General features: G+C 42.1%; 1 protein-coding gene across 1 annotated transcript; it reads left to right on the top strand.

Moving 5' to 3' along the window:
- The first annotated feature begins 1,047 nt into the window (after positions 1-1,047).
- Positions 1,048-1,857, top strand: LOC120524256 (olfactory receptor 2AT4-like). Its single transcript, XM_039746114.1, has one exon. It carries the CDS (start codon positions 1,048-1,050, stop codon positions 1,855-1,857), a length of 810 nt encoding a protein of 269 aa, XP_039602048.1.
- Positions 1,858-13,574: the final 11,717 nt, after the last annotated feature.

A 13,574-nucleotide genomic window follows, 5' to 3' on the forward strand; every position in this document is an offset into this window, starting at 1 on the left:
TAACCTGCATGTCCTCTCGCACCACATCCATAAACCTTCTCTTAGGCCTTCCTCTTTTCCTCTTGCCTGGCTGCTCTATCCTTAACATCCTAAAATAAAATGAATTAATTAAATAATTCAGACATTTTTCAAATCTGCCTATTCCATTTTATGGTCAAGGTTAGGTCCAAGCTTAACCCAGCAGTATCTGGTGTAAGCAGGAGAAGACCCATTTTATTAAAACGCTCAGCTGCATTGAACAATTCAGAACGAACAGCTAACTTAATATGCACATGTTTAGGATGTGATGGGAAACCACAGTGTCTGTCGAAAAAACTCAAACACTCCTCTTACGCATGTGTGCCTGTGGGTCACCCTCTGGGCTCGTCTAAAACAAGTAACACCAACTTGGGCAGAGAGGAGTTGCTTGTGCTAACCTTCTCCTCTTCTTTCCCCTCCACAGTGGCAAGAAGACACCCAGTGAGAGCAATAGACTCCATCTTACCCAGTCTTCCGCCTACTGGAGAGTGACAGTTCTGACTCAACTGAGCCAAATGATGATTTACGTGTTTACTGACTATTATTTACAGAGTCATGCATAGTGACCCTTTTTGTTTCATTTGTCAGACTATATTAAACAGGAATGACTCCATTGGCGCCACATACTTCTTCTGGGACCTACAGTACCTTATTTCGGCCACACTCCATACTGACAATAACCAGTCAAGGAATTGAACACAAGTATCATCTGTAAAGCAAAAACACTAAAGTGTGTATATATAATTCCAGGTAAAGTTCTCTTTAGTAAGTTGCAAAGAATATAATAGTAAATATCTTTATTTTAACTACTGACTTTTAAAAAATCTTCAAGATTTTGAACGCTGGTGTATTCTTTTTATTTGCAGCAGGACTCGTTGATCTCCAGAGATGAATACGTCCGTGGAGTCAGTGTCCGAATTTGTGCTGCACTGCGTGATCAATTCCAGTCAGAGGAACTATACAATTGCGGCTCTCATCTTCATTTACTTGACGTCACTTTCTAGCAACCTGCTGGTTGTTCTAGTCATAATGCAGAACCATCAGCTTCAAACACCTATGTTTCTTTACATTGCAACTCTTGCAATATTAGACTTACTGAACAGCACTAATATTATTCCACGAATGGTAGCGGCCCTCATTTCAGATTACCTTCCTGTCCCGTATGGACCCTGCATCCTGCAGATTCATGTGGAAGCTCACATTCTAATAGTAGGAACTCTTCTTTTATCCCTCATGGCGGTTGACCGCTATGTTGCTGTAGTTTATCCCCTCAGATACCCTTCACTGATCACTAATAAAACAGTCTTGGCCTGCCTCTTACAAACCAATGTTATTGCAATTTTATTCATCATACCGTTGACAGTTTTATTGACCGAACTTCCTTTTTGTCAAGGTAACATCCTTTCTTCTTGTTTCTGTGATTATTCTACAATGGTTCAGAAGTCATGTACTGAAGATCCCAAGTTTCTGACTTATCTCTCCGGCCTGACAGTTGTCTTTGTCATTGGCCCATTGTTACTGATCTTGTACTCTTACTTTCGAATCACATTGGCAGCACTTCAAATTTCATCTGCTGAAGGAAGAAAAAAGGTTTTTAGCACCTGTCTGACTCACCTACTGGTGGTTGGAACTTTTTACATACCTTTGTTTTTGTCATACCTCTTACCAGGAACTGGGATAATCTTATCTATTGAAGCCTACAACAGTCTTGTCATTGTTGGCAATACAATCCCTCCCATGCTAAATCCAATTATTTATAGTTTTCGCAATAAGGAGATCAAAACAAGCATTTACAAGATTTTCACACAGAGAAAGGGAATGGTGGACGTTAAATCCTGAAAAGAATTTGACTTTACCGGCACTGAGCTTTTTAGCCAAACAGGAAACTTGTTGACAGAAGGAAATTCATTTTCTGTTTAAATTTAGATGGATTATGTTTTTACCAAAGGACAACAAATATTTTAACCTAAAGCACCTGTTGTCATCATCTTTCTTTCTGCCCAAATTAAGCAACATGGCTCTTAAAGGAGACTGTAATTTAAAAAAAATCAAAACCTTCAACTCTAAAACAGAGAGATGCTCGGTGCTACCTCAATTACTGATTAAAATTTACCTAGAATTGGGTTATATTTCCTCTTTTATACTTATGCTGGCCAAAAAATTCTCAAACACAAGTTAATGAAACACACCAGCTGCCCACACTTGTCTTCAACGTCAATTTTATCTTTCATTGGGTACTTCTTTCTTAAACTCCTGGTATCACATGTATCAAGTTTCCATCAAATACCTAAAATGAGTTGGAATCTGCTGCCTGGGACAGGTATTTCAGGTCATACAGGCAATCTTGGCTTAATTTTAACAACATGGTTGTGTAAAATGCTATTAAAAATATGTTTATGCACTTTACTGATACAAGTCATTATTATACTGTTATGACTATTATTTTTGGATATGACTCATTGTAGCAAAAATATCTAATAAAGAAAAATATGACATCTCTTTTTTCATGAAGTACAGATAATTAAGCTCCCAAACTCTGCAGTATGTCATGCCTTGTGCATATTTTCTAACATTTTCTAACTTGTTTAGTCTGCAATACTCATTTCTTTTAAATTTTCAAATGATATTCTTATAACTAAAACAAAAAATTTTAATTTGGATTTAATTTAGACCTTACAATATCATACAACAGCATTTTTAATAAGCTACCTATTCAAACATCTTAACTCAGCAATTTATATATATACATACATACATACATACATACTGTGATATATGGCCGGCAGTCTATCCCGGCCAATACCCTCATGCTGCCATATGGAGTCCTTCTTGCAACATGGAGGTGCCCCGAGTTCCAGCAGGGCATCATGGACATTGGAGTTTTACATCACAGCCCTGCTGGATACCATGGGGGCTGCCAGGGAACACTGCAGGAAGGCATGAGGATTTTTATTATAGCCCGGAAGTACTTTCTAGTCACAGGAACGGAAATAATGAAATACTTCCGGGCTGAAGAAAAGGAGTTATCACCTGACCTGGAAGTGTTATGAAATCACGTGGACTGAGGGACAGAAACACTTCCGGGTCAAGGACTATAAAGGACTCTGGGATACCCCAACAAACTGAGCTGAGTTGGGAGGAAGGGTGACGAAGCATCTGGGAGTGGAGGATTGTATTATTGATTATGGTATTGTTATTATTGTGTATAGTGGAGGTGGAGGTGCTTTGTACACATTATAGAAATATTCAATTCATTTCTTGGACTTTTATCTGGTGTCTGAAGTGCGATTTGAGGGTTCAAGGGGACAATAGCACCCCCTATCTGTCACAATACATACATACAAAGTATTTTATTTTCATTCCACCTCAACAATTTGGACTATATTGTTAAGTTCATTACATAAAATACAAATGAAAATACATTTTAATTCCAGGCTGTAATGTGACAAAACTGGACGAACACCATCCGAGTTGGCTACCTTCACAAGGCACTGTACATATTTAGTATAAGAACTGTAAATCCTTCATATCAATTGTTAATTTTAACATCATGTCAATATGCCACACTGCACAGAGATGAATAACCTACTGTATCTTGTGATGTTTTAGAAGTGTCATGAAGACCTAAAGAAGTCATTGTTGAGTTCTTGTTACATGAGAGTACATTAGTAATAAATGCATTTTTTCAGTACCTAAAATGAAGTGTTATCCAAAACTGAAATCTCTCATCCACAGAAGTATTCAGACTCTTAAGTCAGTACTTTGTGGAAGCCCCTTTGGCAGCAATTTACTGTACACCCTTCTAGAGTCTTCTTGGTAAGTCTCTGCAAACCTTCCACACCTAGATTTGGACAGTTGATTCAATTTTTCCTGGCAGATCCTCTCAAGCTCTGATAATTTTAATGGGAAGTATCTGTAAACTGCCATCTTCAGGTTTCTCCACATGTGTCTTATGGGGAGTCTGGGCTTTGTCTGGGCCAGTCAAGAACACTTAGAGACTTGTCCTGAAGACTCCAGCATTGTCTTGGTTGTTGCGATGTCTGTGCTGAAAAAGTGAACCGTGTGGACGAAGTTTGCAGACCAGACAGCAGGTGAAATAATAAAGCAGCTTTATTCTTTTGTGCCACAGTGAGAAAAGTTTCAGAAAAGCAGACAATCAATACATGAAAGCGTCAGGGCTCTTCTGAACCCCGTCTGTTGGGTGGGGTCCGGTTTTATACCCCTAGAATACGTGATTTAATATCATTATAAAATGCAACAGTCAACACATTTATTATACACAATCCTTGAGCCCCTTATAAAACTTGATTTCTTGGCTCCTTTTGTTATGGCGTTCAGATGTAAGCTAAGGGACAACGTGATAAGGCAGACTCATGTGTGGAATGCATAGACCTTGAGTCCTTTGCACAAATACTTTTCTGTTTGCTAAAACAAAGCATGCTTTTACAGGGTTTTGTAAAACTTACTTCTCAGACATGAATTAGTACAAGGGAACGAAGAGAACATTCGTCTTCTACATTCCCCCCTTTTTTTTTAGCAAACAGAAAAATATTTGATCAGGGGAGAGGTGAGTGGGAAAGGGTAGGAGAGGGGGATGGAGTGGAGTAGGCGGAGGAGTGTGGTGTGGTTGTGTTATTCTTTCTACAGTAATCTGTGTCAACACATTGTTAAAACAGAAACTTTTTTATATTCTAGTAGTAGATGAGAAAATGTAGGCATAAACTATATAATGTATAAAGCCTGAAGTCCAAATAGCAAAGAAACATTTTCACAAGAATAACACAATTGCACTTTTATTCAAACATATAACTGCAGAAACAAAAAGCCGCCTTAACATGCGACATTGACACCAGTTTACTGTAACTGATTCCGTGGCTCAATGGACTCAGCCCCTGCTTGGGAATCAAGGGGTTATGGGTTCAATCCTGCGCCCCTCCATTTTGAGAAGTAAACTGCTCTTGTCTTACTGTTTTAGAATAAAAGCATACTTTTGATTTCAGCCTGTAACAGCCGGTGCAGTTTATGATCCTTGTAAAGGTTAGCTTTTTTTTATTCACTTTTCACTCTCTCAGTCGCATTCAGAATCAATCCATACAACCCCATCTGACACGGCTGTTTTCACTAAAGACGCTATAGCTCTGCAGTGTACCACGATGCATACTAACGCACAATCACCCCCCCCCCTTCACCCCGGTTCTGACACACAAACGCTGGCGAAGCTGCCTTCTTCGTATCTCACCGTCACTTGCTTTTCGTTTTATTGAGTGTTCCTGCCAGTCCCGCATGTTGCTGTATGTTTTTCTTTTGTACTACAGGACATGCAGAGGAAAGAATGGTAAAGACCAGTAACTTCGGCGCTATATGCAATCATCAGACACTCCCCATCTGCCCATGTCGTTCAAGCACAGGAACATATATTGGTGTAAAAGTATAACAAAAGTGCACTTTTTCCATCGCCTTTTCCTGTAAGAAGCAGTGTACACACTTCTCTCTATCCAGCATACAGCAACATGCGGGGACTGGCAGGAACACTCAATAAAACTGAATAAAAAGAAAAGCAAGTGACGGTGAGATACGAAGAAGGCAGCTTCGCCAGCGTCTGTGTGTCAGAACCAGGTGGGGGGGCGTTAGTATGCATCGTGGTACAACGCAGAGCTACAGTATAGCGCGTCTGTATTCTGTTTCTTTTGTACTCGAGGGCACGGAGAGGAGAGAATAGTAAAGAGCAGTAAGTTCGGCGCTATATGCAATCATCAGACACTCCCCATCTGCCCGTTGTTTTGTTATACTTTTCAATACTTTTTATACTGCTCAAACGGGCATGCTCAAAAAATACACGTGTAATGCCACGAAAAGTGCATGCAGACACTTCATTTCGCAAACAAAACAAGTGCACTTTTATTCAAAACTACCTGTATAACCAAGAAAAAAAAAGCAAGTTACAGTAGGCGATTGATACGACACCTTGCATGGTGCAATGCTAAGAAGTGCTGATTTTCATTCCGTGCTATATGAAATCATCACATTCAAATATTAACAGTTCCCACACACCCAAGGACCGTACTTCCTACATTTACGACGTGTACTTGTTGCAGTGTACACACCTCTCTGTGCTATGGTTTCTATTACACTGAATGAGCACCTGACACTGTACTTACAAGGTCCCGCATCAGAGAATTTCCAGTTCCTGCATAAATTCACACCTGATCTGACGCTGTTCGTTTTCAAATAATATTGCATTAGTGCGATTATATTTTCACATATATTGTCTCTTTCTTTCAGGTGTGTAATAGAAACCACAGCATAGAGAGAAGTGTGTACACTGCTTCTTACAGGAAAAGCGATGGAAAAGTGCACTTGAATAAAAGTGCACTTTTGTTATACTTTTACACCAATATATGTTCCTGTGCTTGAACGACACGGGCAGATGGGGAGTGTCTGATGATTGCATATAGCGCGAAGTTACTGGTCTTTACCATTCTTTCCTCTGCATGTCCTGTAGTACAAAAGAAAAAGCATACAGCAACATGCGGGACTGTCAGGAACACTCAATAAAACGAAAAGCAAGTGACGGTGAGATACGAAGAAGGCAGCTTCGCCAGCGTTTGTGTGTCAGAACCGGGGGGGGGGCGTTAGTATGCATCGTGGTACACTGCAGAGCTATAGCGCGCTTTAGTGAAAACAGCCGTGTCAGATGGGGTTGTATGGATTGATTCTGTACGCGACTGAGAGAGTGAAAAGTGAATAAAAAAAAAGCTAACCTTTACAAGGATCATAAACTGCACCGGCTGTTACAGACTGAAATCAAAAGTATGCTTTTATTCTAAAACAGTAAGACAAGAGCAGTTTACTTCTCAAAACGGAGGGGCGCAGGATCAAACCCGCGACCCCTTGATTCCCAAGCGGGGGCTGAGTCTATTGAGCCACGGAATCAGTTACAGTAAACTGGTGTCAATGTTGCATGTTAAGGCGGCTTTTTGTTTCTGCAGTTATATGTTTGAATAAAAGTGCAATTGTGTTATTCTTGTGAAAATGTTTCTTTGCTATTTGGACTTCAGGCTTCATACATTATATAGTTTATGCCTACATTTTGTCATCTACTACTAGAATATAAAAAAGTTTCTGTTTTAACAATGTGTTGACACAGATTACTGTAGAAACGGAACAGACATGAAATGCGTGTGTTCCAAACAACGATCTATTATTTCCGCTCTAAAACTCCACTTCACTCCCAGATACTCAATCAAGGCATGAGCTGAGAGAAGTTCGTGCACGTTCTAAATTGGTGGGGATGGAATAGCCGGCTTCTCTTTATCAGCACATTTAGAAGACAAAGGGCGCTGGCGGAGAGGTGTGAAGGGATTTAAGAAGCAGTTTAAGGTGGGACGGAATTACGAGTTTTTTCGTAGGCTCTGGTAATTCTAGTGTTAATCCAATCTACATTTTTGTTTATAGTAACCTGAGGAAAAATAGACTCAAATCTGGCAGCAACTTGGTCCCTTGCCTTGAACTTATCAGGGACTCCACGAGGGACTCCAATGGAATCAAAATACACCCCAGGGCCATGTAGGGAAAACTGGGATGGGTCCACAGAACGGGGTCGACGACGTCGGCCAAACTTGGTCGACACGTGGGAGGCAGTTAAAGGGAGAAGTCGGAAAGGCATAACAAGTTGTATTAAAGCGCAAGTGCCAGTCCAGTCAGGTGGAAGGATGTGAAGCAATTTAGACCTACGGCACATCCACCAAATATCAGCTTGTGGAGTATTCTGAGTAATCAGAAAAATTGATAATTTGGAAGCTAAAGAGGAAGAATTAACCGGAAAAGTTTGGAAACAGAATGAGGATGGGATATTACCAACATTTGTGCCACGAGAGGAAGTGAGGTTTCTAAAAAAACAGGTATAATTACCTTCATGAGGCTGGAACATCGGGGGAGTCATGGGAAGAATAGGGGGAAAAAGAAGAGAAAGTGTAATGCAATTAGAGTCGATTGGAATAGAGGAAGAAATAAAAAAGGTGAGTAGGCAAGGAAGGCCAGTAGGATCAGATATGTTAGAAAGAGGAAAAGGGACAGTGGCCAAATGTGGCCTAGCTGTAGCACATGCATAGCAATCAGATTGATTCACTTGTCTAGCCAAATATAATACCCATTGCAGCCAACGGTTCTGATCCCCATACCCAGTTTCAATCGAAAAAGTGGAAGAAAAGGTGGAAATATTCATGACCTTGAAAGGGTCGGGTTTGGAAAAGGGGTAGGAGAGAGAGGTGTGTGTGTGGGGTTCTCAACCTTAATTTGAAATCTCCCTAGAGGATCTATTCCAGATACATACGCCCCTAAAATATAGATTCCTGAATCATATAAAGAAAGGTTCTTCAGAATAATGATCAAAGGGTTACAATGGTATTCGGCACATTCATGAGGGGCATGTCCTTTTATAATAGAAAAACGATATTTCAGACCATACTTCTGGGCCTTATAGGGTTGATAACCCCAGTCATCAGTTCCAGTATAAAACCCAGTCCCACTTGTCACAGTGACTTCCGAATCCAGAGTTTGTTACAGTTACACACACATATTTGTCAGACCAGGTCCACTGAATTTGTCGATCAGTCCCACAGTCAATAATAGAACAGAAATCCACCTGAACTGATGTGGTGATTCCGAAAGGAAAAGTCAAGGTGACCAGGGCAGTCGACAAGGGGATGGAAAGACATAGTAGGACCACAATCATGGGTGCCATCTTTTGCAATGTGAGACGTGAATCCAAGCAGGCAGTCCCTCAACTTTAACAGCGTGTGGTGTCGACAGCAGAACTTGGAACGGTCCTCTCCACCGAGGGTGATGCCAATGTTTCCTTCGAGTATCTCTCACCAAAATCCAGGTTCCTAACGGAATCGGGGAGTCCTTTAATGGAGGATTAGTTCTCCAGGCCTGCTTCACCTGCTCGTGGACTTCCTTCAGAGAAGCTTGGAGACCTGTAAGATTGGAAAGAAGATCATTGTCAACAGTGCGCAGTGTAACATTACCTATGACCATGCCGACTGGCATGGGCCGTCCGGTCAGAATTTCGAATGGCGACAGCCCTAACTGCTGATGTGTTCTTCCCCTTAATCCCATCAAGGCCAGAGGCAGAGCATCAGGTTAAGGTAAATTTGTTTGCTCACAGATTTTAGCCAATTTAGATTTCAAGGTGCCATTGCATCTCTCTACTATGCCCCCACTCTGAGGATGGTATTTGCAATAATGATGTACATTTATCTGAAGCCAAGTAGTCAATTCATCAATCACAGAATTTACAAAATGACTACCATTATCAGTCTGCAATTTCTGTGGTATTCCCCATCTTGGAATGATTTCCTTTATCAAAGCTTTTGCCACAGTTTTGGCATCTGCATGTTTGGAAGGGAAAGCTTCCACCCATCGGGAGAACACATCAACAATTACTAAACAGTATCGGTACCCCTTTGATGGTGTTAATTCAATGAAGTCCATTTGGAGGTGTTCGAATGGACCCATTGCATTAGGTGTAATGGCGGGACTTACCTGAATACCCTTCCCTACATTAAATTTCTGACATACTGCTCAGCGTTTACAGAATTGCTCTGCGTATGTAGAGAAGCCTACTGCTTCCCAATGTCTCTCAACCTCTTGAACCATTGCATCCTTTCCAGCGTGATCCAGGCCATGTGCAATTTTTGCCATACCTGGAAAAGAAGCTTTAGGAAGGAAAGGTTTATTAGTTTGCTTATGGGTCCAGATCTCGTTGCAATAAAGAGATTTGGGAATTATTATAAGCAGCTTGTTTTGTGAAGTAATCGGCCAGTTTGTTTCCTTTACTAATAGGATCTTGTTTTTCAGTATGGGCTTGACATTTAACTATAGCCAATTTTGATGGCTTCTAAGAATTGATTCTATTAGTTTTTGATGCTGAATGGGCTTGCCAGTACTGGTCTTGAATCCCTTGAGTTTCCATAATGCCCCATGATCAAGGCAGACTCCAAAAGCATATCTAGAGTCAGTATAGATAGTTAAAATTTTTCCCTCTGACAACAGACAAGCTCGGGTGAGAGCTATCAATTCAGCTGCCTGCGCACTCAAACTTGAAGAAATTCGGTTTTCCTCCAAGCAGGTGGTCACTTTTGACCACTGCATAGCTGGTTGAAGGTGTTCCATTTTCCAATTGTAAAGAACATCCATCCACAAAAATTATCTCTCCTGTTCCTAAGGGTGTTTCCTGTAGGTCTGGTCTAGGTTTTATAACCTTAGTTATTTCGTCATGACAATTGTGGGGCTCCCCTTGATTTTCATTTGGAAGCAGCGTAGCTGGATTTAAGGTGGAGCACCTTTCTATGGTAACGTTTGACAAAGTACAGAGTACATTTTGGTAGTGTATTGCCCTAGCAGTAGTGAGATGTGAGGTTTTAGCCTGTACTAAAATGGAGTGTACGGCGTGAGGCACTTTTACCACTAGGGGGCTCATGAGCACTATATCTGTACTGGCTAGCACGGCCTCTGTTGTGGCTGCTACAGCTCTGAGACAGGTTGGAAGTCCCGCAGCCACTGGATCCAATTTTTTCGAAAAATAGGCTATTGGCCTTTGTTTTTCTCCATGGAGTTGTGTAAGAACTGCAGTCATATATCCCCCCTTTTCGTCCACGAAAAAAGTGAATGGACACCCATAATCAGGAAGGCCCAACGCTGGCGCAGAGTGCATTTTTTAAGTCACATAGAGCCTTCTCAGCTTGATCATTCCATGCCACCGACCAGAAAGGGGGAGATCAGGGGTGTTCGCTAAAAGTTGTAAAGGCTGTGCTCTTTCAGTGAACTTTAAAATCCATTGCCGGCAGTATCCTAGAATGCCTAAGACAGACATAACCTGTTGCTTTGTAACAGGTCTAGGAAGATTTTGAATGGTGTTTATACGATCGCTAGAGAGAGAGCTCTTGTTCCGCAAGAAATATCATGACCTAAATATTTCACAGTTGTTTGAATTAACTGCAGTTTTGCTTTAGAAACTTTATGGCCATTTTCAGCTAAAAATAATAGCAGTTGCTGAGTATCATGTGCACAAGCGTCTTCGGTAGTACTACACAACATTATATCATCTACATACTGTATCAGTACAATGTCTTTATCTGGCCAAAAGCCTTCTAAATTTTGAGCAAGAGCTTGTCCAAATACACAAGGGGCTTCAGTATATCCCTGAGGCATAACGGTCCATGTCCAACGGCGGTTTTGGAAAGTAAAAGCAAACCAGAATTGAGAGTCGGGTCCACGGGAACAGAAAAATAAGCATTAGCAAGGTCAATAACAGAGAAATAGCGGGCGGACGGGGGTATCGTAGAAAGAATAGTGGAAGGATTAGGAACAATAGGTGCCCTAGGAAAAACTGCAGAATTAACCTGTCGAAGATCTTGAACAAAACGCCATGAACCGTCAGCCTTTTTAACAGGTAAGATGGGGGAGTTGACTGGAGAGTATTTAATTGGAATAATTGCTCCACGTTTCACGAGATCGGAATGCACGACGGAGATGCCAGTCTCTGCTTCTGGAGACAGAGGATACTGGGCGCGATGCGGGTGGAAGGACGATTTTGGGAAAATCACCAGCGGCTCACAGTGCACCATCCTTCCGTAATCATTTTTCCCCTGGGACCACAGTGCATCGGGAAGTGAGGAAAGCCAAGAGGGGCATAAAGTCTGTAATGAAAATGTGGAAAGGGTGGGACGGCATAACGAACGAACAACTGGAAGGTCATCCCGGAGTAAAACCTTAGTTATCAAATGACCCGAAGTATCAAAAATACCCGGAGTAACATGCAGCCAGTCGGTCCTATCAATACATTGTCCCACCCATTCCCCAACCTCGACCCAGCGAACGGTGCTAGATTTGGCTAAAGAAACATGGGGAACTGAACCTCCTAAATAGAAAACACTTTGTGAATATGTGAGGTGCACCGGAGCAGCGGCTTTGGTGGATGAGAAAAAAATGCAAGGGATATGAAGGGTCTCTGGGCTAGTGCCTGAAGAGAGAAAAGATTCTAACCAAGGTGTATCCACTTCAGCAGGGAAGTACTGGGCAGTGCAGTGAAGGGTGTTGGGGACTTGCAAGTGGGGAGAAAGACATGAAGGAAAAGAGTGTAGGGCTTAAGGGGAATGGCGTGTGAGGAGATGCTCAGGGTCCAGGCTGCAAAAGATGGCTTAATGTGGGGGGAGGTTTGGCACAGGAGTTTAGGAATAGAACAGTAAAACCCTTGTTCAGTTAGAGAAATAGAGAAGGAGAGCTTAGTCATCAGATCCCTTCCTAACAGATTAACAGGGCAGAGCTGATTTAACAAAAACCGGTGCATTAAAGTGGAACCCACAGAATGAAGCTGAACCCGAAGACGTTTAGACACTAGCAAAACATGTGGTTGTCCAAAAGCAGTAAGAACAGTCACTTTATCGTTCGAGGCAGGGACCTCCTTCAGCGAAAGGGTGGAACGCGTAGCACCAGTATCAACAAGAAAAGCAGTTTCAGTGCCATTCACCAGCAAAGTCAATAAAGGATCTGTGTCCGCATGGCGAGTGAGCAAAGGCAACTGAAGAGAGTGACTGGGGGTCCCTGCGAATTCCTAGGACCAAGAAATATCCTCAGGTGCAGGTAAGGGAGGCGGGGGAGGAAACTGATGTGGGCAATTGCGGCGGAAGTGTCCTGTCTCACAGCACCTGTAACAAGCATAAGATGTAGGTGCTTGATCTGAGGGGAGAGGTGGCTGAGCAGATGAAGAATTCGGATTAGGAAGCAAAAATCCACGACCTCTCCCCCGGCCTCGCCCCTGTCCTCGGAAAAATCCATGTCCTCTACGTCCTCGACCCCTGCCTGAGGCGGCTCCACCTGCATAATAATTCATTTCTGCCGCAATTAACTTGTTCTGAGTATCTGACTCTTTTTGCTTAGTCTGTCGTTCAGCATGCTCCGCGTGTCTTTTAACTTCATCAAAAGTGGCACTTTCCCATCCAATACAGGACGTGCGTACCTTATTCTGGATATAACTTATGAGTACTGACACAAAAGGAGGAACTGCTGCCTTGTTACAGTCGTCTGAGCTGTCTAAGCCAGAATGATTTGTCATCAAGTCCTGAATGCGATGTGCCCATTCATCTACCGTCTCATCTTTCTTTTGTTTGGCAGCTGAAATAAGGGACCAGTCAGTGCCCTTTTTATATTTTGCAGCTATTGCAGTTTTCACGTATTCCCATTGGGCAAGGAAAGGACCCTCATTATTTTGTCCACGAGGCAATGCCTCATTCCACTGCCACTGTACTCCATTATGCTGCCCATGATTGACAGTAGCCCAAGTAGTGCCCAACTTTCTGCGTAGCACTTGGGTCCACTCGGCTGCACTGGGTTTGTACATATTATCTAGCTGCTGCACCTGTTCCACAAACTTTAACCCACCGATTACTTTAGGATCAGGCAATTCGGACACTACATCTTTCAGCTCTTGAATATCCCATTTACGATGTATCATTACAGTAGTGGGGTTATCTTTTCCTGGGGCAGTGTGGGAT

This window comes from Polypterus senegalus, chromosome 2 (genome assembly GCF_016835505.1).
Source record: "Polypterus senegalus isolate Bchr_013 chromosome 2, ASM1683550v1, whole genome shotgun sequence".
NCBI lineage: Eukaryota > Metazoa > Chordata > Cladistia > Polypteriformes > Polypteridae > Polypterus > Polypterus senegalus.